Source organism: Panthera onca, chromosome C1, assembly GCF_046562875.1.
Source record: "Panthera onca isolate mPanOnc1 chromosome C1, mPanOnc1 haplotype 2, whole genome shotgun sequence".
Classification (NCBI taxonomy): Eukaryota; Metazoa; Chordata; class Mammalia; order Carnivora; family Felidae; genus Panthera; species Panthera onca.
Window position 1 is genome coordinate 194,055,182 of NC_138346.1, and position 27,798 is coordinate 194,082,979.

At 41.1% G+C, this 27,798-nt stretch overlaps 1 protein-coding gene across 1 annotated transcript in view; it reads right to left on the minus strand.

The window, feature by feature from the left end:
• Nucleotides 1-13,268: 13,268 nt before the first annotated feature.
• LOC132671901 (protein argonaute-4) overlaps nt 13,269-27,798 on the minus strand; it is a 40,883-nt gene continuing 26,353 nt past the window's right edge. Inside the window, exons 14-18 of the mRNA XM_060623345.3 lie at nt 26,909-27,224; nt 26,633-26,767; nt 19,765-19,866; nt 19,298-19,497; nt 13,269-17,160 (exon numbers count right to left, since the gene is read on the minus strand). Of these exons, the coding sequence (XP_060479328.1) occupies nt 17,052-17,160; nt 19,298-19,497; nt 19,765-19,866; nt 26,633-26,767; nt 26,909-27,224 (862 nt within the window). The 3' untranslated portion in view covers nt 13,269-17,051. The remainder of the gene's footprint in view (nt 17,161-19,297; nt 19,498-19,764; nt 19,867-26,632; nt 26,768-26,908; nt 27,225-27,798) is intronic.

Genomic DNA, 27,798 nt, shown 5'->3' on the forward strand with positions numbered 1-27,798 from the left:
AACACATTTCAAAAGTTAAAGTTAAGAACAAAATAAAAGAGGGGGGCACTTGGGTGGCTCAGTTGATTAAGTGTCCATCTTCAGCTCAGGTCATGATCTCAGTTTGTGGGTCTGAGCCTTGCATCAGGCTCCGAGCTGACAGGTTGGAGCCTGGAGCCTGCTTCAGATTCTCTCTCTCTCTCTCTCTCTCTCTCTCTCTCTCTCTCTTTCTCTCTCTGCCCTTCCCTTGCTTGTACTCTCTCTCCTCTCTCTCAAAAATAAACATTAAAAAAAAAGAACAAAATAAAATAGTACAAGGCAAGAAAAAAGGTCTAAGTAATATTCTCCCTCTCTTTTTCTTTTTTGTGATAAACTAAATGGTAATAGGTGTTCACTATAGCATTTTTCTTTATACCATACATACATTATAAAATATTCTTTTGTAATTATCTGTGTGATCTTAGACAACTAATTTAGTTTCACTGTGCCTCAGTTTTCTCATCTGTAAATCTAGGAAAAACAATACCCACCTCTATACAGATGTTGGGAGAATTAAATTGTTTACTACATATAAAACGTTTAGAGCAGTGGCTCAGCTTAATGTGTATACATTCACTCACTGCCTATATTCAGTGCGATACTTCTTACCTCAATTATACTTAATATCTCCCAGACTAAGATTGTGTTTTATCCTCCCCATAGAATAAACCTTCAGACTTCTTTGAGGTTAGATATAGCCCAGATGAGCAGTCAGCTGACTGCTGTAAAGTGGAAAAAGATCTGGGCAGATTTTTACCATTCTTTCAACCTATCTTCCCTTTTTAAGCCCCACCTTTATCTCCAGACCAACAGGTTTTTGGTTCCTCCAATTCCTAACCTGTGGGTGTCTGTGTCTGTGTGAGAAAGAGGCTGGGAGACAGAAAGAAGGTGGTCTGCAGGTTAAACTGGTTTGCCTTTTGGTTTTCTCCCACATCACTTTAGGATATAGCTTTCTAGGATGTGCAAAGTCAGCTACCACTGATGCACAGGATTTCTAACTTCCAAAAATTTGTTCCTGTTTTCTCCTCTCCTCTATTCCATGTCCTTATGACTTTGTACCTTTTTAAAAAAATCCACTTATTATTGTTTTTGTGGGGGTAATTGAGGAAACAGGTTAATGTGGTTATGTAACCCACTATCAATAACCAGAACCCAAGTCTCACTCTTAAATATGAGGCAGTATACAATAGTGGTTTAAGAACACATGCCCTAGCACATGCACCCCAATGTTTATAGCTAAGCTATTGACAATAGCCAAAGTATGGAAAGAGCCCAAATGTCCAATGATAGATGAATGGATAAAGAAGATGTGGTATATTTATACAATAGAGTATTACTTATCAATCAAAAAGAATTAAATCCTGCCATTTGCAACAATGTGGATGGAACTAGGTATTATGCTAAGTGAAATAAGTCAGTCAGAGAAAGACAGATATCATATGACTTCACTCATATGTGGAATTTAAGATACAAAACAGATGAACCTAAGAGAAGGGAAGCAAAAATAATATAAAAACAGGGAGGGGGACAAAATATAAGAGAACAAACTGAGGGTTGTTGGAGGGGCTGTGGGTGGGGGGAAGGGCCAAATGGGCAAGGGGTATTAAGGAAAACACGTGTTAGGAGGCACCTGGGTGGCTCAGTCCGTTAAGTATCTGACTTCAGCTCAGGTCATGATCTCACAGCTCGTGAGTTCAAGCCCTGCATCAGGCTCTGTGCTGATAGCGCAGAGCCTGGAGCCTGCTTCAGATTCTGTGTCTCCCTCTCTCTCTGCCCCCCTCCTGCTCACGCTCTGTCTCCCTCTCCTTCAAAAATAAACGTTAAAAAAAACCTTTTTTTAAAAAAGGAGGACACTTGTTAGGATGTTATATAGGTGTTATATGTAGGGGATGAATCACTGGATTCTACTCCTGAAATCATTAATGCACTATATGCTAACTTGCATGTAAATTAAATATAAAGAAAAAAAAAAAAGAACACATGCCCTAGACTGCCTTGATAAATATCTTCACCACTTACAAGCTGTGTTACTTTTATTTAAAAAGCTATGCATGCTCTCATTTCCTTCACTTTAGCATTCATAAATTGAGGGTAGTGACATCCACTTCATTAGTTGTTATGAGGATTAAATAAATTAATATTTGTAAGAGCTTAAAGATTTGCCCATAACACTAAAGTACTCAATAAATGGTAGCTAATACTATTATTCGAAGTTCCTCAACATGAAAGTCAGAGAACAAAGCAAACAGTAAACACAACTCAAAGGAAATAGAGATCACACAAAGGGAATGCAAGAAAACTACCCTCCCAATTGCATTTTATACTCTCAGAAAGATAAAAGATACTGCAGTGATCAAACTACAAGGAGATTCTAATGGGAACAATTTAGAGAAAATGTAAATATAGCAAAAACTTTAAATTCATACATTAAAGAAAAGGGAAAATTATCCCAGAAAGTAGAACAACAGCAACAACAACAGAAAAGAGAGTCGGAAAACAAAAGTGAAATTTTTAAGAAAATTAGAGGAGCCAGTCATTAGGTCCCACATCCGAACAATAAAAGATCCAGTTTAGGAAAGAGGAGAAAAAAATGGAGAAGAAATCATCCAAAATCTAATACAAAATACTTTCTCAGAACTAAAGGACACAAATTCCCACAAAGGGGCCATTCTGTGCTTAGTACACCCAAAGGAAAAAAACAAAACAACAAAAAAAACCCGAACAAGAGCACATGATGGTAAAATTTCAGGGGGAAAAAAAAAGAGCTTAGAACTTGCTCTCAGGGCACTTGGCACCCCTTTTTGTTATTTCTTTGTTGTACAGGACAGCAGTGACAATTTCGCTGTCTGTTGTACAAGAAAGACAACAGTGACAATGTCCTCATTGACACATTCAGCGCCAAATGCAGTGCCTCGAAAAGGCAGGTGCCCTAGTCTGATTCAATCCTGCTGTGTCAATCTTGTGTAATATTTATTTATTTATTTATTTATTTATTTATTTATTTATTTATCTTGTGTAATATTTATTTATTTATTTATTTATTTTAACGTTTATTTATTTTTGAGACAGAGAGAGAGCATGAACAGGGGAGGGGCAGAGAGAGAGGGAGACACAGAATCTGAAGCAGCCTCCAGGCTCCGAGCTGTCAGCACAGAGCCCGACGCGGGGCTCGAACTCACGGACCGCGAGATCGTGACCTGAGCCGAAGTCGGCCATTCAACCGACTGAGCCACCCAGGCCCCAGGCGCCCCTCTTGTGTAATTTTCAAAACACGCCCACCCCTCCACAGAGTCTCGGAAACCCCTCATAATTTACAATGGGCATTTCACGGCTGGCAAAATCGTTGCACCGACTACACGAATCCCCAAATGAAAATCGAATGTTGTCTAGATGTTCATCACGCTTGGCAAGAAAGGCCTCAAGGCCGGGAGTCAAAAAGCGCTACTTCTGAATCCTGGCTCTGGGGAGCTGTGTGACCGTGGACGACTCAACCCCTTCCACAGAAATTCAGTGACCACCAGCCACGGGGCCGGGATGCATGTAGGGGTCACGTTGGCGACAAATGCGAAACCGTCCTTTTCGTCCAGAATTCACGGTTGAATGGGGGAGACCAACAGCGAGAGGGAAAAATTACCACAACCTCCCGACGGGTCGTTCCCCACTCTCGAGCCCATTTTCCACACAGCTTCAACATATTAGTTCAAACTGAACATGGGTTATACCACTTGCCTGGTTTGAGTCCTTCAATGGCTCCCGTGGGCCCTCATGATAAAAAGCCACCGAGTTTCGAGCAGGCCTCAAGCAAGCTCGCAGCCCGCGCTTCGCCAAGCTGCCGCGCGCCATGGCGTCCTCTCGCTAATGCACACCGCCGCAGGGCACCAGGTCGCCCAACAGGGATCTGATTGGTGAGCATGAAAGGAGGACTGAGCGTGCGCGGCCTAGCTCCGCCCCCGTCCCTAATTCCCGCCACTGAGGTCTCCTGAAAGCGTGTTCTTGCTTACCCACACCTCACCCTGTTCAACTGATATTCAATAAACTGCATATATTGGAAGTGTGCAATCCAGTGAGGTTTGAATAAAATACATGTGGTGAATCTGTCACCACAATCAAGACACAGAGGAACATATCCATTCCCTTCAAAAGTCTGCTCCCGCGCATTTATAATCCTGCCTCTGGTTCTTCTTGGCCTCCCTGCCACCCCAAACACTGATCTGTTTCTCTGTGCCGTAGGTTTTAGTTTTTCTACTATTTTATATAACCAAGATAAATTCTTTTTTTTTTGGTTGTTTCTTTCACATACCGTAATTGTTTTATAATTCATCCATGTTGTATCAATATTCCTTACTTTTAATGCCGCAGAGTCTTCCATTATATAGACATATGACCATTTGTTTATTCATTCACATGTTGATGGGCATTTGGGTTGTTTTCAGCTTTAGGTCCTTAGAAACAAAACAGCTATGACAAAAACACTAATTCAAAAAAATATATGCACCCCTATGTTTATTGCAGCGTTATTTACAATAGCCTAATTATGGAAGCAACCCAAGAGTTCATCCATAGATGAATGGATAAAGAGGATGTGGGGTGCGCGCGCGCGCACACACACACACACACACACACACACACGAATATTACTCAGCTGTAAAAAAGAATGAAATCTTGCCATTTGCAGCAACATGGATGGATCTGGAGGGTATAATGCTGAGTGAAATAAGCCAGAGAAAGACAATACCATATGATTTCAGTCATATGTGGAATTTAAGAAGACAAAAAAGAGATAAACAAACAAACAAACAAAAAACCCAGACTCTTAAATATAGAGAAAAAAACTGGTGGTTGCCAAAGGGGAGGTGGGGGGCAGGGGAATGGGTGAAATAAATGAAGGCGATTAAGAGTACACTTACGGTGATGAGCACTGAGTAACGTTCAGAATTGTTGAATCACTATATTTACACTTGAAACTAATATAACACTGTACATTAATTATCCTGGAATTTAAAAACAACAACAAATGAACAAATAAAAAGCTATTAATATTTTCCTGCAAGTCTTTTGGATATTTACTTGAGAAAACACCTGGGAATGGAATGGTTAGGTCTCACAGAAGGTGCATAACTTTTAAAGAAGATCTTAAAGAACTTTTTAAGAAACAGCCAAACTGGGGCGCCTGGGTGGCTCGGTCGGTTAAGCGTCCGACTTCAGCTCAGGTCATGATCTCACAGTCCGTGAGTTCGAGCCCCGCGTTGGGCTCTGTGCTGACCGCTCAGAGCCTGGAACCTGTTTCAGATTCTGTGTCTCCCTCTCTCTCTGCCCCTCCCCTGTTCATGCTCCGTGTCTCTGTCTCAAAAATAAATAAACATTAAAAAAAAATTAAAAAAAAAATAGCAGCCAAACCGTTTTCCAAACAATTGCATTATTTTACACTCTCACCAGAAGTGTGTGAGGATTTTTGGTGCTCCATATCTTCCCAAATACTTGGTGTGCTCAGTCTTTCTAATTTTAGTTTTCCAGTGGGAGTATGGTGGTATCTCATTGTGGTTTCAATTTACACTTTCTTAATGACGAATTATGTTTATCATCTTTTCACGTGCTTATTTGTCATTTATATATTTTCTCAGTTGAAGTGTCTGTTCAGATATTTTAGCCATTTTTAAATCGGGTTATCTGTCTTGTTAAATTGCAAGAATTCCTCATATATTCTAGATACAAGCCCTTTAGCAGATACATGCTTTGCATATATTTTCTTTTGATTATGGCTTGCCCTTCATTTTCTTTTTTTTTTTTTTTTTTTTAACGTTTATTTATTTATTTATTTATTATTTTTTTTTATTTTTGGGACAGAGAGACAGAGCATGAACGGGGGAGGGGCAGAGAGAGAGGGAGACACAGAATCGGAAACAGGCTCCAGGCTCCGAGCCATCAGCCCAGAGCCCGACGCGGGGCTCGAACTCACAGACCGCAAGATCGTGACCTGGCTGAAGTCGGAGGCTTAACCGACTGCACCACCCAGGCGCCCCAACGTTTATTTATTTTTGAGACAGAGAGAGACAGAGCACGAACAGAGGAGGGGCAGAGAGAGAGGGAGACACAGAATCTGAAACAGGCTCCAGGCTCTGAGTTGTCAGCACAGAGCCCGAAGCGGGGCTTGAACTCATGGACCATGAGATCATGACCTGAGCCGAAGCCGGATGCCTAACCGACTGAGCCACCCAGGCGCCCCTTGCCCTTCATTTTCATAACAATGTTTTGAAGAGCAAAAAATTTTAATTTCCATGGAAACGAACTTATTGACTTTTTTTTTTTTCTGTTATAATTGATGGCTTTTGTGTTATGTTTTTTTGTTAAATTTTTTTTTTCAACGTTTTTATTTATTTTTGGGACAGAGAGAGACAGAGCATGAACGGGGGAGGGGCAGAGAGAGAGGGAGACACAGAATCGGAAACAGGCTCCAGGCTCCGAGCCATCAGCCCAGAGCCTGATGCGGGGCTCGAACTCACGGACCGCGAGATCGTGACCTGGCTGAAGTCGGACGCTTAACCGACTGCGCCACCCAGGTGCCCCTGTGTTATGTTTTAAAAATCATCGGGCACCTGGGTGGCTCAGTCGGTAAAGTGTCCGACCTCGGCTCAGGTCATGATCTCATGGTTCGTGGGTTTGAGCCCCGCGTTGGGCTCTGTGCTGACAGCTCGGAGCCTGGAGCCTGCTTCAGATTCTGTGTGTGTGTCTCTCTCTCTGCCCCTCCCCGGCTCACCCTCTGCCTCTCTCACTCTCAAAAATGAATAAATGTTTTTAAAAAAAACTTAAAAAAATAAAATAAAATAAATCTTTGCCAAATACAAGGGCATTTAAGGTTTTCTTCCATGTTTTCTTCTGGAAGTTTTATAGTTTTAGAAGTTTTTAGCTCTTACATTTAGGTCTATTATCTATCCATTATGAGCTATTTGTTGTATATAGTGAGAAGTAAAGTCAAAGTTCTTTTTTTTTTCTTTTCTTTTCACAAGCCTATACAGTTATCGAAAAGATTGCCCTCATTACATTGTCCTGGCACTTGTGTTGAAAATCAATTGGCCATATGTATGGGTCTATTTCTGGACTCCATTCTGTTTCATATATCTATCTGTCTATCTTTATGCCAATACCACACTGTTGATTATTGTAACTTTATAATAAGTCTTGAGATCAGGTATTGTACTAGTTATCTATTGTTGCATAAGAATTGTCACAAATTTAGGGGCGCCTGGGTGGCTCAGTCGGTTAAGCGTCCGACTTCAGCTCAGGTCACGATCTCGCAGTCCGTGAGTTTGAGCCCCGCGTCGGGCTCTGTGCTGACAGCTCAGAGCCTGGAGCCTGCTTCCGATTCTGTGTCTCCCTCTCTCTCTGTCCCTCCCCCGTTCATGCTCTGTCTCTCTCTGTCTCAAAAATAAATAAACGTTAAAAAAAAAAAAAAAGAATTGTCACAAATTTAGAGGCTTAAAATAACACATATTTATTATGGCACAGTCTCTGTGAGTCAGGAGTCCAGGCAGAGCTTAGCTAGATCCTCTGCTTAGCATCTCACAGGGTGCAATCAAAATGTAGGCCAGGCCTGGATTCTCATCTAGAAGCTTGACTAGGAAAAAATCTACTTTCCAGCTTGTGTGCATCATTCAGTTCATTGCGGCTGTATAACCAAGAGCTCCCATTTTTTTGTTGGCTAGCAGCTGGAGGCCACCTAGAGGCTCCAGAGGCCCTTCACAACTCTTTGCCACCTGTGTCTCCCCAACATGTTTAAAAGCAGTGGGAAGGGGGGTGGAGATAGAGAGAGAGAGTCACTTTAGAGTGAGTTGGCTAGCAAGATGAGTCTTATGTAACTTAATGTAATCATAAAATGACATCCTGTCACTGTGTTCTGTTGGTTTGAAGCAAGCCATAGGCCTTGTTCACGCTCAAGGGTAGGGGATTATACAAAGATCTGAACACCAGGAAGTGGGGATCATGGGACCATCTTAGAATCCATCCTCCACAGGTAGCATAAGTTCTCCAACTATGTTTTTCTTTTCAAAGTTGTTTTTAGCTATTTGAGGTCCTTTGCATTTCAGTATAAATTTTTAAAAATCAGCTATAAATTTCTAGGGTGCCTGACTGACTCACTCAGTAGGGCATGCAACTCTTGATCTCATATCATGAGTTCAAGCCCCACATTGGGCGTGGAGCCTATTTAAAATAATAAATAAATAAATACATACATACATACATACATAAATAATCAGCCGTAAATTTCTACCAAAAGCTTGCTGGATTTTGATTGGGATTGCGTTAGAGCTATAGATCAATTTGGGTACAAATGACACCTTAATGCTTTTAAGTTTTCTGATCCATGATCATAATGTACCTCTCCATCTATGAAGGCCTTTAATTTCCATCAGCAATGTTTTCTAGTTTTCAATGTACAGTTCTTACACATCTTTTCATCTTTGTTCAAATTTATCCCTAAGCATTTTATATTTTAGATGCTGTTTAAATGGGATTTTTGGGGATGCCCGGGTGGCTCAGTTGGTTAAACATCTGACTCTTGGTTTCAGCTCAGGTCGTGATCTCACAGTTCGTGGGTTCGAGCCCCACATTGGGCTCTGCGCTGACAGTGTGGAGCCTGCTTGGGATTCTCTCTCTCTTCCCCTCTCTCTCTGCCCCTGCCCTGCTCATTTTGTCTCTTTCTCTCTCTCAAAACAAACAAACTTAAAAAAATAAAATATAATAAATGGGATTTTTAAAAATTTGATTTTATTCTAAAGTTTTTAATCACTAAACTGGGAAAAGTTGACTCTTGCCTTGTGTGGAAAACCAAGGTTGTCCTGTGTTTGCTGTGAAGGTAAGCATGCTTAAACAAATGGCAATTTTAGCACTCTCATTTGCCATCACTTCTAAGAAAGTCCTCTTATCTACGTCTTACCAGCAATAAAGCTGACATCTTGCTTTTGTCCAACTATATGATATCTATGTCCATTTTTCAGTTGGTTCTGAACTGGTGTAGGGATGAGCATATGATATATTAATTCCCCTAAAACCTCAACATCTCCTCCATCTTACTGATGAAACTACTTGTATTTCAAAACTCAGCTCAAGGCTTCCTGCTTTCACGACAACCTATGATATTCCCTCCCATGTGTCCCTGCTTGAACTTCCTGTGATACATGTGGCAACACTTAGCTGCTCTCTTTTGTCGACGACGTAGCCTTTCCTTTCCTCCTCCTCCTCCACCTCCTCCTCCTCTAAACATGTAAAAGTCTCAGAAGCGTGAAGAAAAAACAAACTTTATTTATCTTTGTAGCCCCAGTGCCTAATACAATGTCATGCAGGCAGTAGGTATTCAATAAATGTTGTCCAATGAATTATTGTGACTGCAAAATGACATGACTTCAGTCTTGAAAAAGGATAACTTCATTATGTAATAGTGAAATAATAGAAATATGAAACCCTATATGCATTAAGACTACAACTATATAGAAATGTGTATGCATTGAAAGGTAATATTTGAAATAGATTGCCATTGTGTGTGGTATCTTTTTAAAATTTTTTAAAAGTGTTTATTTATTTATTTTTGAGAGAGACAGAGCACAACTGGGGGAGGAGCAGAGTGAGAGGGAGACACAGAATCCGAAGCAGTTTCCAGGCTCTGCACTGTCAGCACAGAGCCTGACACGGGGCTTGAACCCATGAACTGTGAGATCAGAGCTGAAGTCAGACACTTAACTGATTGAGCCCCCCAGGCACCCCTGTGTATGGTATCTTTTTTAACAAGAATTTTAAAACTCTTTATTATTCCTAATGTCAGAATTGCCCTCCCCCTCCCCCGATACACAGGGTTGGGACTGGGGGATTAATGTCACAAAGGACCCTGACACTCTGAGGACAGCCAAGTGAAGGCAGCTGGGAAAGGCAGGATTAAACACAAGAAAACACCAAGTTCAAATGCCAACCAAGTCCAGGGGCAAGGAGCAGAGTCAAGGAAAGATATCACAGAGACTAGAGTTCAGAATTAGATGAGATAGGACCACTGGGAGAGCAAAGCATAGGGTGGAGGGCTTTTCAAGCATTACTTCCTTAAATATCTGTGATAGTCTATGGATTTTGTGTGTAACATACATTAAAGAGCACCAACTATATACCAGACACTAAGTGCCAATTTCACAAAAATGAATGAGACAAAGTCTCAAGCAGGTCCATATAAAGATACCTAGGCCTTTTATAGTCAAAGTGTTGAAAATCAAAAAGGAAGAGAAGATACTGGAAGCAGCCAGAAGAAAAAGGGCAGTTACCTTCAATATTAATCAGGAGTCTCCAGAAAAATAGAACTAATGGAAGATATATAAAGAGAGAGAGAGAGAGATTATATATATAATAGGAATTTTATATATAATAGGAATTATATTTACATAATTATATATAATAAGAATTATAGATTATATATCTAACATATAAAAATATAGGTTAAACTTAAAAATATAAATATAAAAATATGCATAATATATAGATTAAGCTTTAAAAAAATTTTAAGTTTATTCATTTATTTTTGAGAGAGAGAGAGAGAAAGCATGGGAGGGGCAGAGAGAGAGGGAGAGAGGATCCAAAGCAGGCTCCTTACTGTCAGCACAGAGCCGGAAGCAGGGCTCGAACTCACGAACCGTGAGATTATGACCTGAGCCGAAATCAAGAGTCTGCGCTCAACTGGATGTGCCTCTTTCTGTGTCTATCTTTTAAAGATCTGTCTCCCCCGGTAATCCATATTTCTTATTTCTTCTTGCCCTGAACAATCTTCCTGAACACATGTATGACTAGTTTTAATCACCACCTATTTACTGATGACTCCCAAACTTTCTCCAGTCCACATGTACCACCTTCAAATCCAATTTGTCCAAAACTGAACTTACCACCTTCCTCCTTCCCATAAGGTACAGATTTTCTTTTTCATCTGTGTTCATTCTCTCAGTGGCAGAAACCTGGGAGTCGCGATGAGTCGGCCTTCTTCCCCACACTATGTCCACTTTCAAGTTCTGCTTTTTCTACTTTCTGGAATCTCTCGTGTTCATCCCTTCTCTCCAACTGCACCATCACTGCTCAAATTCAACCCTCATCATCTTCTGTTAGGGCTACTACCATAAAACTCTAACTTCCCTTCAGCAAAACTTCTGCTTCAATGTACCCACAACACTACTGCTACATCACTGACACAAATAAGATTGTGCTATTCCCCTGCACCTATGGATAAATTCTAACCTCTTAGCATGCCATTCAAGTCCTGTCCTGTCAGGAACTGGTGCTTGCCTCTGTCATCTGAATTTATCATCTCTTCCTCCCTCACCCTTTATGATCTAAGAGTACTGAAATTACTTGTAATTCATCTAAATAATTCATAATCTTTTTTTTCTCTCTGTGACTTTGCCAATGACGAGAATTCTTAGAATGCCTTCTTCCACCTAGTTCATTTATAAAACTTGTACTTATTCATTATGAGGCAACTCATTCATCACTTCCTCTAAGAAGCCTTCCTTTATCATCCCCTAGCTGGGTTGGGAACCTCTCCAAGTGATCCCATGGTTCCATGTATACATTTCTCAAGGCACCTAACTTTCAAAGCTACTTTGTTACATTTATGACCCCAAGTTTACAAATGAACCTTTCCATGGCCATAACTTGTGTCGTTCATATTTCCTACTGCATTATAGGAGCTCCAGATATGTTTGTTAAACTTATTTCTTTTCTTTTCTTCTCCAGTCAATTTGCAATATAGATTCCGCTTTCCTCATCTGCTTTTATACCTCTTGTCCTTATATGATTGTCACTAGCCTCTGGAGAATAAAGTCAACATAGAGGAAATCAGAACCAAGAGATGGAGAGAGAGGCATATGGCTTGTAATAATCTGTGCCTCTCCTACTTGCTGGTCACACCCACTGACACCCACTCCCCCCCCCCCCCCACCCCACACATACACTTACACAGAGGAGTGGACACACTAGTCACTCTTAGCTGGTGTACATCCCCCAGTGACTGATTCAAGAATGGACATGAACATGACACATATGGTGGGGGACAAGGTGGGAAGGTCATTTAGACTTACCTGAAACACACTAAATAATGAGATTCCCATAGGAGATATTCCATCACCCAAAGGAGGAGTAAGGGAAAGCACTTAGACAGACAAAAAATGCAGCTACCACAATCTACTGTATGGGAATAGTGTGTCTAGAATCTCTTCATACTCTTTGTCCACCTGGTAAACTCCTGCTGACCCATCCCCAAATTCACCACCACTGTAAAGTCTTTCCTGACTCCCCATAGCAAAAGTTGTTTCTCCTTCTAAGTTCCTGTCATTTTGTGCTCAACCACAGGGGTAATAATTAGATAGGCCTGTGCCATCCAGGGACTGTGTGTTATTTATCCTTTTTGAAGTGGACTCCTCATCTTCAAAAAAGGGATACTGTTATCAGCGTGAAAGGACTGTCACTGGAAGTAAAGACGTCAATATAAACTGACTGGCTATACTAGGCACTCAGATAATGTTAATCTCACTGCCTCCCTTACCCCATGCTATATTGGAATGAACTCTTTGAAGGATTAAGTTTTTACTCTTCTATTTTCCTGGCATCTAGGCAGAGTTTGGCATGTACTGAGTTTGTGATAAATGTTTGACAGTGGGTAAACAGGGAGAGGGGGATATTGTGCTGATGGAAAAAAAACAACTACCTGTAGTAAAGTGTGTTGTATGCAGAACTTGTCCCTCTGGCAAACCATAAATTCCCTGAAGATAAGTACCATATTGTGAAAATCTCTGCATTATCCCTGCTGTGACTCACCCAAATGTGGTGAGAATTTTTTAAGGACTTAAGACTGGATAGCCCCAGGTTGGGGGAATTTAGACAGCTCCTCCTCTCGAAAAGTTAGTCTTAAAGTATGTGGCTGTACTGCCCTCTGGAGACTGCAGATTTTTCTCAAAACTTCACTCAAATAGATTTTCCTGTTAAGAGCTATCCTGAGAACCTGATGAATCTTATAAAAGTTTTCATATGTGAAATTTTGCTGAGAAGCTCTTCCCAAATCCCCAAGTATCAATTTCTAGAGATAGGGAGACCCAGGAGTTAAAAACACTAAGTTTCCCCTCTGTTCTCTCTCAAACTTCTTAAATAGAGGAAATTGTTTTTAAAAAGCAACCATGTCTGTTTCCATTACAGTATACTCCATATGTATTTGAAATTTGACAACAAAAAACAACTTTTGGCACAAGAATGCCAATTTATTCTCTTTTGGACACATGAACACAAAATATCCCTGCAGGCCAAAAAAAAAAAAAAAAAATTACAAAATTTAAACAACCATCATCTTGTCTCAACATGGGGATACCACCCCTCCCTTAATAGTTTAGAAAGTACCTCGTATTGCTAGAGACATACATCCAGTCCAGAGTTAATAAAATACATTTTAAAACATTACAGGTCTAACAATATAGAAACCAAAATTACACCATTAGTCAAATGAACAAATGCAAACATTTTCAGCCACCAGACATAGAAAGAGCATGAATGTCAATAGCAAGGGATAAGAAAATGGTTAATCAATAACAAGATCTTCCCTTTAATTTTACAAGGAAAAATCCTTGGAGTTGAAGCAGTATTGACACAATGCCCTCAGCCTCTACTTTCTTAAAATGAAAGCAGAGCTACCACCTTGCTATTGAGCAAGAAAATCTTACAGCACATCCACAAAGGGTTGCTAGGGCAGGGCAGAGAGAGTGAGCCTTCTTAAACAGTGGATTGCCTTTTCCCACAGGAAGGGAAGATAGCTGAGCCAGGTAGATAAGCTCTGATATAGTCTGGGTGCCAGATCCTAAAATACAGACCATATAGAACATGTCTGCTTATAAATCATCACCTTTGGAAGCAGCAAATAGAATTTACAGTAAGAATGAATATGTTCTGCCTGCCCAGACTGCTGGCTGCATTAAGCCACTAGTTCACCTTATCAACCACTCAGGGTTCAACAGCGAACAACAATAACAACAAAACATAATCGGTTCAACATTTGGATCTTCACCATTCTCTTAATATCCCCGTGCCTTATCCCCTAATTGTTACTCTTTAGCATTGCTACATTTCAATCTTTCACACCACATGACAGTGCCTAAACAGGCTGCATTTTAAAAAAACCAAACAGTAAATCTACTTCTAGAGAATGCACACCTCCCATTGATTGACACATGCATAACGATTCAGTCAGTCCAAAGGGGTTATCATATTCAAATTGTCAAGCCAAATTGAAACTCTGTATTTAGACTTGCTTGCAACAGTATTGCTGCAACTCTGATTCTGCAGCGATTACCTCTTTAAGATTCACCGTCCCCCCCCCGCCCCCCGCCAGCAAGTTTTTTCCAATTATCCTAGTTCTTCCATATTTCTTTCCTTTCATCCAAAACTACAGCATTTGCCCCCTTAAAGGTACTGTTTCCTATAAAAATAGGCCTCCCGGCTTTTCCTCCACCACCACACTGATTTGCCCCAGTGTATAGGACTGACTGAGGTTGTACAAACTGTATAGTTCAAGGTCAAGCATACAGCCCGACTGCCGGCAAGTAAATCAGGGCTTCCCGGCATTCCGCCTCGCTCCCTGCTCCATACGTGCAGGAGATGGTGAGAAGTGACACTTCTTCTGTGCATTATTAACAAGCAAGCCGGAGGCACTCAAGTGCAGGTGTGGTGCCTGCTGGCCAGCCAGCCAGCCACCAAGAGTCCTTCACATCCTGGACGCCAGTAAGTCCTTCTTCTCCTAAAGAAGTTTCTGTTTTTCCTCCTCTTGGGTCCAGGGTAGCCATGCTGAAGGGTATTTATTTTTCTGAGCTCTCCCTGAACAAGTGTGAATAAAAGCAGCAGCCAGCCCCTCACCAACATGTCCTGATTTGTAGTATCCAAGTGAGGTATTTGCAGAAAAGGAAAATCTTAAGAAATTAACATCTGCCATCTCTTCGCTCCTGCCTATGTTGTGCCTCGGTTACAGAGCTTGCTTTCATCCCACTATATGCAGAGAATGAGGATGTCTGCAGTCATCTTAATGAGCTACAGGACTCAGTATACGTTATAAAACTCTCAGAGACCAGTCTTAGCAAACACTGGTGGCGCCACCGATCAACAGCACATGGAAATGTAAACTTCAATGTATTTACAAGCTTCTTTAAAAGACTGAAGAAAAACAGTGCTTTGTATTGCTGGGATTTTGAGAAGGCTAGTTTAAGAGATTTGGACCGGCTAATGAGTTCAAGCAAACACCCTTCACCATCAGATCCAGTGTTTCCCCACCAGCAGTTTCCAGACAGAGGTGGCAAAATCATTTTACCACATTGTGTCTGTCTCTTCCCCCAGCACCTGCCTCAGCCATACGGAGTGTGGTTCTAGGGCTTTTATCCCCTTCTCCAGCTTTCACTTCTGAGGTTCCCGGAGAGAGAATCACAAGTCAGTAAAATTTGGGCTGGGAAACACTGGCTGGAACTACCAAGACTCTATGTAACTGTTGTCCATTTACAAAGTGTTATCTACACTAAATACAAAATACACTTTCCTTTCCCCTACACGTTCACTGATGCTTGCTTTAGATCAGCTCCCTTTGTCTGGACCAAGAAAGTAACCCATCTCCTTGTGATCGGAATCTAGACTCTGTTAAGAAAAGTCAACCTTTTCTTCTATAAATGCAGTTTTAGTTTAGTGAAAGGAGGGAAACCCCACCAAGTACATTTCAGGTTGAAAGAGAAGCAAAAAAATTTGCACTGCACATAATTGTGTGAGTAACCTTGATTCCCGGGAAAAACAGTTTTAAATGCTGGTACATCTGTGCAAGTTGCAGCATCGCTCAATGTACCTTAAGGACTGGCAAAGCCTATCCGATAAGGAAGCGTCCTGGTTCTAGCTTATTTTAAAACAAAGTGACAGGACACCAACTGTGACTATAAAACAGACAAAAATAATTCTTTAAAAAGCCATGGAAATATATGTCTTGTCTGACCAGTTTCAGAAGTTGCCAGATTATGACCTATAAGAAATAGCTGATAAAATCATACCGAAATCTCCTCTAGAAAACTACATTGTCAGGGGGAGGAAGAAAAGGGACCTTAAAAAATGTTTATTGCCAAAGTTAATTTTCTGTGAGAAAAGTTTAAAAATCATTTAGATCTAACAAACCACACAGCAGCATAAAATGGGCACTTTTGAAAACTTTGAAAAATACTAAAAGCTAATTTTTTTTTTTTCAAAGAGGGGGGAAACAGGAGTACTCTTACCATGGCAGTGTTATCTGTCACCGTGACATGCATTACATCTGTTTGTGTTACACATTCACAAAAGCCAACCAAATAAGAGAGCTGCCTGTTCTGCATCTGCAGCCAAACATAGTGCAATCGCCTGGCAGCCTGTATTTGCACAGCACAAGTCTGTAGAGATCAAGAAGATAAAGTAGGAAAACTAACAAAACTCTGTAAAACTTTCAAAAGTTAATGCTCGTTAAAGGCATTTACAGTGGCGAAGTCAGAAATCTCCATTAAAAAGTCTATGGACCCCCACAATTAAAACAGTTACGCTGAACTGAAGTAGATTGTTTGGTTTTTCTCTCCCACTTACGCATACACCCCACTCAATGAATACAGAAAACAAGGAAGAATCGTCTCTTAGAAGACTAGAGGGATGCGGGGAACACCACAGCTAGCAAAATATTCCATAGAAACCTTTTCTTGTAAAGTCCTTAAGGAAGTTCAGGCTGATCAGCCTTTGCATGATGAGGTAAAAATTCAGTCCAGTGCATCAGAGAAGACAATCTAGGAGTATCTATTACTTTTAAAAAATGGCTCAATTTTGTTGATGCATCAGACAGTGCTGCGAAGTATAGATTCAGTGCAACTATTCCGAGCTGCTGGTAGACCACCTGAAGTCAACTTGGCTCTCTCTAGAGGCGGTAGGCATTTGAAACATTTTGAGGCTGCATGGGGTGTCAAATTGATTGAGTTCTTTTTCTGAGACTCTCAGGCAAAATACATTGTGTGCTGGGTATCGTGGTGAATCTGCACAGCCTTGGCCAAGGCCTGAGGATCCCGGCCATTGCTCTGTCCTGACACATGACTGCCTTCCGCGCTGTAAAGAGAATAATGCAAAAAGCCAGGTGTAACAAAAGACTACTGCAAACTTCACATGTTTCAAATAGCACAAATAATACTGGGTTTCAGAAGATCTTAGGCTCAAGCTGTGCCTCCTTAAATAATTTATGTCTCTCTAAACATGAGTTTGCTCAACTGAAAAATGCAATACAACTTATTAAACAGGCTGTTGCAATAATTAAATAGAATAATGTCTACAAAGACCCAAATCCTTAACAGTGCTTACATTAGGACTTCTACTGCCTCCTATGTCTGGTTAAAGCCAACCTGTCCTTTAGGCTTCGGCCAGATGTCATTTCCCTCAAAGAAGTCTTCCCTGATTCCAAAGTTCAGGTCAGAGCCACCTGAGACATACTTCCACAGAATCCTCTATTTTTCTTTCATAGTATTAAACACAATTGAAATTATTAACTGGATAGTTAGCTATATGTTTTGCTCAGTAAATGTAAACTCCAAGAAAGCAGTGACTTTGTCTATCTTACTCACCATCGAATCCCCGGTGCCTGGCACATGGTATATCCTCAATAACCATTTGACAAATGAATTTCTGCGCCTAGCACAGTGCTGGAACATACCATGTTACTGTGCAAATGTCATTATGCCATGAGTCTCTTCTCATCTTCCTCTCACTAGCTATATGATCTTGGAGAGGTAACAATTCCTTTGAACTTTGGTCTTTCAGGATAACAATAATAACTTCTGAACATATTTCTTAAGGGTGCCGTGTATTACAAAGGGCTTAGTAAACTGTAAAAAAACACCATCCTTCTTCTGACTTAATTTATTAATTTTGCCACTTAATTACCTTACTAAATTATTTATTTATCATTATTTACTAAATTATTAGCGTCCTTATCATCTAAACTCATTATCTTAGTTATCTTTTACTTCATCTTCTCTCCCATGTAAGCCCAATTAATGGTTAAGGACCAGATATTTTATCCCCAAAGTAGCTTTTTACATTTAACAAAGACAACCTTGCTCTGACATACTTTTTCAGCTTCATATGCTCTAGCCAAAGAAAACTCGCTATTGTCTAAACATGTCACTTGCTTTCTCTTTTGTCCATTGTTCCCTCTGCCTGGAAAATCCTTTTCTCTTCTTTCCAGAGCCAAATCCCATCCATCCAGCTATGAAATCTTCTCTAACAACCTTTCTTCTGAGGTCCCTCACCTATACTGCCTCAGGCTAATTGTCAGTTCTGCGTTTGCCTGTTTTGTCTGCCATACTGAAACAGAAAATCCCAGGAAGCAGGTCTTCCCCATTTTAGTATTTTTATTTTTAGTACCTAGCACAGTGCTGGGCACACAGTCAATACCTAATAAATGTGTTAAATGAATGAATGTATATTACAGAACGGAAGGTATAAAGCCACAGCTGGGCATTTTCCATAATAGCGTATTTTCAACTCTTACAGAAATAGACTTGCAATGGAATGTCTACTATTTAGCAGCTGAATTCAGACTTGGGGAAGAGCCCAGAAACTGCTACACTTCACAGATGGTCATTTGGAAAAGAAAATTAATGCAGAGAGCTTGTTCAGCTATTTAATAGTCGTCAGTAACAGGTCAAAATGTCTGATTCTTACTGAGATCCCTATTTGGGGGTAAAAATGGTCTGGCACCCCTTCTCTCCCACACACATGCCCAAATTCACTCTGGTACATTCTTCCAGACTGCACTGAAAGCAAAGCGAAATGTTCAGGACTTCCTCTTGCGTGAAGTGGAATCCACAGGCCTGTGACTGCTCAGACTGGAGTCAAGACACTGTGCCTGCCACCTCTGAGGCTGCTCAGGACCTAAACAGAACCGAATGCATTTTGTTCCACGGGAAAACCACAGGCAGCTCCAAATTAGACTTTTTCCCTTGGGCAGAGTATAGACACACCATGCAAGTACGAGCAAGCCTGAGCACTTCTTGGACCAAAAGTCACATTATAAGCTCTCAAAGGCACATGTGATTTTATTTGCTTCTTGAAATTTAAATCCTAAAAGGAAGTTTAGCTCCTCCAAAAGTAGCTCTACTCCTCTGTAGTAGCTTTTTTTTTTTTTTTTTTTTTTTAACATGCTTCTGACTCAGATAAAAAGAGAGTTCATGGTGCCTGAGAAACTTGCCTGTCATGATCCTTATCCACCAGATGATACCTTGCCCGGAATGCTACAAGCCGGGCATAATATGCGGGAGCTGGAATGGAGACGGAGCGTGTACATCGCACATAGGTGTGACATAGCTGGTAAGTTAGTAGTTGGAGCTCATCTGCGGTGAAGCAGTTGTCATCCCATAAGACCTGGTAATGGGAAGGACGGCTGGTTCCCTGGAGAGAGACTTGTATGATTAATACATTTCTGACATGGGTTAATTACCTGAGAGGAGAGAAGAATTGAAATCCACTCCTTAAATTCAGAAGTATTCCTTCCTAGCACAACTACAAGCAGATACCCAGAAGGAAAGATAACAGTTCTAGAATACAAGCATTAACAAACTGACGCATAGTGTTGAATAACAAGTCTACTCAAGCTGGTTGCTCAGTTTGCAAACATCTCCTTATCAAGTCAAAGATCTGAACCAGCTTCCAAATTACCTGAATTCCTGCATGACTACAGAGGTAAAAGTCAAACTCAGATGGATGTGTGATGGTGCTATCCACTGTAGTGCCTGCTGGTACATTGCCACTTTTCCCCACCTACCAAAACAAACAAACAAACAAAAAGAGGTGGGGGGAGGTATAATTAGTCATCAAAATGCCAAACTGAACTCAGACCATACTTTCCTTTTGTGTGTTAATTGGTAACAAGTTAGCAAACTGTTCTTAAGTGAAGTTTTGAAAATCAGTTTAATTCAACATGATGAATTTTCTGTAACTCTCCTTAGTCCAACCACTTTATCCTTAAGTATTTTCTCAAACAAAAATACTCCATTGTTTCTATAAGGGAATCCAGAAAAAGAATTATTTTACCTATGACTTTGGGTTGCATTATTGTCATCTATTTGCAGATGATATATTGGCATACTGACATATTGGCATTGTTCACAGAGGGGATGTAAAGACATTTGCAATGGATAAGCTTCCTGTGAAAAAATATCAACTTTTTAAAAAAAAGTTTATTTATTTTAAGAGAGAGAGAGAGAGAGAGAGAGAGAGAGAGAGAGAGAATGAGCAGGGGAGGGGCAGAGAGAGGGAGAGAGAGAATCCCAAGCAGGCTCTGCACTGTCAGCACAGAGCCCGACATGGGGCTTGAACCCACGAACCATGAGATCATGACGTGAGCCAAAATCAAAAGTTGGATGCGACTGAGCCACCCAGGTGCCCCCCCCCCCCAAAAAATGCAACTTTATTTCTTACTTGGAGTAAAAAAAATATGCACAACTTTCATTACAAGTTAAGATGAAGCGGGGCACCTGGGTGGCTCGGTCAGTCAAGCATCCGACTTTGGCTCAGGTCATGATCTCACCATTCATGAGTTCAAGCCCCACGTTGGGCTAAGTGCTGACAGCTTGGAGCCTGGAGCCTATTTCCTATTCTGTATCTTCCTCTCTTTCCCTGCACCTTCTCTATTCATGCTCTGTCTCTGTCTCTCTCCAATGTAAATAAACATTAAAAAAATTAAAAAGAAAACTTAAAAAAAAGTTAAGATGAATAAATCTTTGTACTGGTACACCAGGCTCAACAAAAGCAATGGTTTTGGGGCACCTGGGTGGTTCAGTCAGTTAAGCGTCCGACTTCAGCTCAGGTCATGATCTCACACTTTGTGGGTTTGAGCCCTGTGTTGGGCTCTGTGGCTGACAGCTCAGAGCCTGGAGCCTGGAGCCTGCTTCTGTTTCTGTGTCTCCCTCTCTCTCTGCCCCTCCCTGACTTGTGCTCTGTCTCTCTCTCAAAAATAATAAACACTAAAAAAAATTTTTAAAAAAGTAATGCTTTGACAGAATCAGTAAAAGAAGTCACTGGCACATGCATTATCAGTAAGAGTACTCTGAAATGGGAATTAGGAAAACCAGGGTTTCAGTTCCAAGGCTAGTCTTGCAACTACATACCTTGAACAAAACATAACATCTTTAGGTCTTAATCTAATCAGCTATAAAACTAGCTATGAAACACTTTTAAAATTCTAAATTGTAAGGTTCAATTACAGCCAAAGTTCTAAAATCAAATTTCTAGGAAAGTAGAGGGGGGAACTTCAGAAATGCATTTACAAGTAAAGGAAATAAACCTTGGTATTTGGTCAGTTTTCATCCTCTTGTGATATACAGCAGGGTTCCGTATGAGGAAGTTTATTTTGCATTGAGGCATGAATTTGATGGGAGTTTATTTGGCTCTATTCTAACTACCATTACATTACCTTCAGCTGAATTGTATACCAATGTGTACAAGAACATTTATGAGTAGAGAAAAGTCTCATTCTATCAAATTCAAATATGAACTTGGGGACCTAGTTGGGCAAGAGGAAATGTAAAGGAGTTATACTAGTTCTGGCATTGTTTCCCAAAGTGTGTGCTTGAGGAATATTGGTTCTGCAGGATGCATTTAGGTATTTTATGGTCAAAGAGATTTGAGAAATACTGGGTTGAACTCAAGTTAAAACGGTTTTTCTGTTGTAGGATTTCTCAGAACCTTTATTCAGTAATGTATAATCTTTATGAGGGAGGTGGTGGATATAGTATTTCCCAAACTTATTTGACCTTAGAATCTTTTTTGAAACAACTCTCTTGGAATCAACAGATGAGAATCTAAGGAGATGCTGCCCTCGGGAAAAAGGGATCCAGGCATGTTTAACTCAACAATTACTGCTTGAGCACCCATGTGCAAGGCTCTGCAGCAGATATCAGGGATGAGAGATGGAGGCATGGAGAGAACTAATGAACTTGCATTCCTGACCTTCATGAACACCATCTGCAATGAACTGCAATGCTGTGTGATAAGGGCATTATGGAAGGCACTGGAAAATGCTGGTGGGAGCAAAGAGTTGAGCCATCCTTTATAGGATGAGCAGGAGTTGAAAAGGGGGATGGGATGAAAACAGGAAACACTCCAAATATCCCCTAAAGTCAGGAAGAGATAAACTGTGGTTCAGCCATATGAGGAATACTAAGCAATGAAAAGGAATAAACTGCTGATATACATGATAAACTTGGATGAATCTCAAATGCATTATGCTAAGTAAAAGAAACCAGACCGCAGGCTATGGTATCCCACTTATGTTTCATTCTGGAAAAAAACAAAACTATAAGGACAGAACGTCTGTCAGTGGTTGCTAGGGGCTATAGGTGAGGGAAAGGGTTGACTGCAGAGGGCTTGGAAAAATGTGTGTGTGTGATATATTGTTTATGTCTTCATAGACATGGTGGTTACACAACTATATGCATTTGTCACAACTTGCAAAACAGTACACCAAAAACGTGGATTATGGGGCGTCTGGGTGGCTCAGTCGGTTAAGTGTCCAACTTCAGCTCAGGTCACGATCTCGCGGTCCGTGAGTTCGAGCCCCGCGTCGGGCTCTGGGCTGATGGCTCAGAGCCTGGAGCCTGCTTCTGATTCTGTGTCTCCCTCTCTCTCTGCCCCTCCCCCGTTCATGCTCTGTCTCTGTCTCAAAAATAAATAAACGTTAAAAAAAAATTTAAAAAAACGTGGATTTTACGGTATCTACATTATACCTTAATAAAAATAGTGGGGGAAATAAAAAGAGTGGGATGGATGTGGTCATCCCAGGGATTCAAATGCATCATGTGGGAAATGGATGGTGTATGAAGGTATTGTGGAAAGATGAAACTAAAATGTTATGTTTGAGCTACCTTAGGAAAGCATTGAACACCAAAGGGAAGTATCTGGCAGGCAATGGGGGATACATGAAGGTTTCTGAATAGTAGATTGGCAAGGTATGATACGTATTTTTTTAAGTAAGCTCTACACCCAATGTGGGGCTTGAACTCACAACCCCAAGATCAAGAGTCACATGCTCTACCAACTGAGTCAGCCAGGCACCCTGAGATCTGTATTTTTTAAACATAGCTCTGACGGCAGGTTGAGGGTGCATCTGTGAAGATGGGGAGACCACTAGGAGTCTCCTGCAAAATGGAAGGTTCTGCCTAGGCCAGAGGGAACACACAAGAGGAAGAATGAAGACAAGAGATTTCAGGGCAGAACACAGAAGACTATTTGACCAACTGGATATGGGGGGAGAGGAAAGAAGCAGAGTTTAAAGACAACTCTGAAGTTTCTAGCTTGGCTGAATCAATGTACAGTGATGCCAAGTCACAGAAGAAAAGGAAAATTGGGGGAGGAATGGGCTTTGGATGAGGATAAAACAATAAGTAGAAGGTTTAGACGTGTTTTGCTTGAAATGCCTGTGGTAGATTGTATCACTAGTGCCAAAAATTCCCATGCCCTTCCCTGGGGGAGGATTATACATCCCCACCCAATTAACTCAGGAATGGCTATGTAACTTGCTTTGGCTGTAAAATGTGGTCTGAAATGTGTAACTTCTGGGCAGAAGCTTTAAGAGCCAGCATATGGCTTGTGTGTATCTTTCTCCCCCTCTGCTGTAATGACTGGTGATGTTCAAGATAGATTCTTCTCTGTCAGCCTAGGTTCCAAAAGGAGGACATCAGGGTCACACCACAGCAGAGCCACAGTGGGTATGTGATATAAGCAAGAAATACATCTTTGTAAGCCACTAAGACTTTGGAGTTTTTTTGTTACCACAGTCTAGCCTATCTTGCTGATACTGTGTCTACAGAGCATCTAAGTAAACGTGTCTGGTAGACAATTGGAGGTGAAGGTCAGGAACTGCATAGAAATGCTTGTGGCTGGGAATACAAATTTAGGAATCTCTAAGAAAATCAATGAATGCAGAAAAGTGGGTGAGACTAAAGAGAGTTCAAATTCAGAAGAGAAGAGGAAGAAAAGTATGAAATGCCTGGAAATGTCAGTGTTTAATGGATAGAGGAAGAGGAGTCAAAAAAAGACTGATTATAGAGGAGGGCACTGAATCTGGAAAGTCATATTATTGCTAAGGCGAAGAGGTCAGCGTAAGAACCTGATAAGATATCACTAGATTTGAAATGAGCAAGTCACTGAGCAAAGAACTTCAGTAGAATCATTAAAACTGAAGTCAGGCTACAGAGAATTGATGTAATATGTAAGAAGGTACAGATGGAAAGTCAAGTCAGTTTTCCTCTATTTTGGTCATGAAATAAAAGAAAGATAAGCAGAGTAAAGGGAAGTTTAGTGAGGGGAACCTAGGAAGAGTTGAGGAACTTTAAAGGGTGAGAAGGAACAAGAGTTTTTTTTGTTTTTTTTTTTTTGTTTGTTTTTTAATTTTTTTTTAACGTTTATTCATTTTTGAGACAGAGAGAGACAGAGCATGAATGGGGGAAGGTCACAGAGAGAGGGAGACACAGAATCTGAAACAGGCTCCAGGCTCTGAGCTGTCAGCACAGAGCCCGACGCGGGGCTCGAACTCACGGACCGCGAGATCATGACCTGAGCCGAAGTCGGACGCCCAACTGACTGAGCCACCCAGGCGCCCCGGAACAAGAGTTTTGAAAAACCACGGTAATTAATGAAGTGTTCCTTTAGGAACTAAAGTCCAGGTGGAGAACTTAGCCTCTGAGATGTGAGAGCATAGAGAAAAGAAAACACATTTCAGTACATTTGAAAGTAGGGGAGAGTAAATTGAGAAAATTTATGCCTTCTAGATTTTGTTTACTGGGGAAATAGAGGGTTGTTCTATTGCTGGCAAGGTAGAGTGTTGCCAGGGAAGGCATTGCAGATTGGGACAGATTGTTGAGGAGTGCGAAGGTTTGGAATACACGCTGTGGGGAACTGGAGGAACAGAGAAACTGCAGCCTCCAGGGTTGTCTGGGATTTGATATCATCAGTCCGTAATATCATTCTTATTAAACAAATGACTTTCTTCCTCAGCAATCTCTCTACTGGCCTGAGTTGAAGCAAAGGAAATGGATAAGTGGACTGACCCAGAGCTAGAGATTGGCAAAAGGCATGTTTAGAAAACTGGAGATGTTGGTAAGTGTCAAGGCAGCAGGGTAGACTAAGGACCAGGATTATCAATCTTTGGAAGGTTAGGAATGACATGGGATGGCAAAGAACAAAACGATGAGATAGCTTGGGTTTTAGGAAGATAATTCAGGTCCTAGAGCTACATGGACAACAAGCTGACAGAGGGACAGAGAGGTGATGATGCAGTTAAGGAGGGGGTGGCGGCGTATTCTGTGACCAGAGTTTGGGCAAGAGTTTGGAGAATTTGTATAGAAGGGATCTAAGAAGCACTACTGAGTCAGGGTTTGGACAATTCAGAAGACAACACTTGGAATATAAGCTGATTGGTGGAACTGGAGCCCAAGGAGAAAATCTTGTTTTCCAATGATTCTGAAAACGAAAAGAAACAGCTCAGCCTTGGATTAGAGACAAAAACTAAGGGCGTACTAGAAAATAATGGGAGTGACCCACAAGATTACAAGATTAAGCAACAGAAAGAACTGGTCTCTCTGGGGTGGATCAGGGAAGGCTTGGAAAAGATGAAGTAATGTCATAGAAAATAGCACAGAAGCAGAGTCACTCAATATTAAATACCTATAATTTAGCTAGTTTACACCTAAATAACATTATAAATCGAGTACACAAAATACCTCTCATCAAGTGCTGGGAACTGTACCCCAAATTAATATTCACTTATTAATTTAATCCTTATAACAACCCTGTGAGATAGGTATTCTTATTACATTTTACAGTTGAGAACATTATGGCTTAGAGAAGTTAACTTGCCCATGGTTAGAAAGTATAACATTATAAGTGTTCAAAGTGTGTATCTCGAGAATCCCATGCACTGATATAAAATCATTTGGAAGAGAAATTCTACTTTATATCCTAGAACTATGCCTTAGGCATTGGTAACAAAAAGTAGCAATATGATAATAAAGTCCAGAGAGGGGTGCCTGGGTGGCTCAGTTGGTTAAGCATCTGACTTCGGCTCAGCTCATGATCTCACGCTTCGTGGGTTCAAGCCCCGCATCGGGCTCTGTGCTGACAGCTTGGAGCCTTGAGCCTGCTTCGGAGTCTGTGTCTCCTTCTTTCTCTGCCCCTCCCCCGCTCACACTCTGTGTGTCTCTCTCTCTCAAAAATAAATAAACATTTAAAAAATTAAAAAAAAATTCAAGTAGATAAACCAGCCCCTTGGAGGTTGCCTGTATCACTACAGCATGTCTGGTATGTTTTTGGCCTCTGCCAAACAACTCTAGAAGCCAGCACTTCTGTCATACAGGAGAAATACTCAGTCTTAAAACCTGTATCATTCAGAAGTGATCATCTAAGCTCAACTGGAGTTAATATATTAACTTATTATTACACTTCTGCTTTTAGGAAAAAAAGTACATATGCCTATTTAAAAACGTATTCACTTGTGCCAGATAATGAAGCTTATACCATGGTTTCTTACCCTTTCTGTTTTATCTGCACAGAAGAGTCGTGTGTGATGTCTTTTCTGCACCACAATATAGGTTATCCCTGGCCGATAATCTTCTTCCAAGCTAATACATGCCTTCCGAATTGCTATTAGCTCTGGCCAAGCTACCTAGGAGTTACAAACAGAATGAGGTTTAATTGAGAACTCACCTAGCATCTCTCAGATCTGATTTACCCAGAGTGGCAGATGGGAGGAAGCTCCATCAGATACCTAGAAACCCCAAAAGGCAACTATGGGTAATCAGAGTACCTGTTTCATTTGTCCCTCGGATACCCCTCCACGGTAATAGATGATCCGAGTGGGTTTGAAGCGTGTGGATTTGTAGAACTGGATCAGCAGCTCTCGAACCATGTTAGTAAGGTCCTGAATTACCTCCTGACTATAGAGGAGCTCCTGGGAGATCTCCTGGCGGGAGGTCTGCACCCGAACGGTGGCACAGTACCGGCTGGGGTGCCCATCCATACTGCCAACAACAGCAGCAATGGAAGGTTTCTTCCCATCCCCTGCTGGGGGGTGCGTGACATCGGCTCCCAGGAAGATGACAGGCTGCTGGAACACCGAGGGCCTGCTCAGATTGAAGGAAACATACAGATGAAAATGTCTGTGTTTAGCAAGCTCACCAGATACAATCACAGATATAATCTTACAAAAGGGAACGAAGACCTGTGCCCATTAGGTGAGAACTCTAAGGGCCACTGAGTGTTTGTGCCTCTCCTGCAATGAATCTGAATTGACTTAAGAAGACAACATGGTTCTTCTATAATAGCAGGAAGGGAAGAATTAACAAAGAGGACCTGAGCTGAATTTAATAAAATCTCTGTGTAAAGGGAAGACCAGAACAAGTACTCTTGGATCCTAGTATTCCCACAGCAGATATAGAAATGCAGAATGTACACGGAACTGGAATAAAATCCCCCAGTGCTCTTTAAATTTTTTTTTTGTTTATTTATTTATTTTGAGAGAGAGAGTGTGTGAGTGCAAGTGGGGGAGGGGCAGAGAGAGAGGGAGAGAGAAAGAATCCCAAGCAAGTTCTGAGCTATCAGAGCAGAGCCTGATGTAGGGCTCAAACACACAAACTGTGAGATCATGACCTGAGCGGAAACCAAGAGTTAGACGCTTAACTGACTGAGCCACCCAGG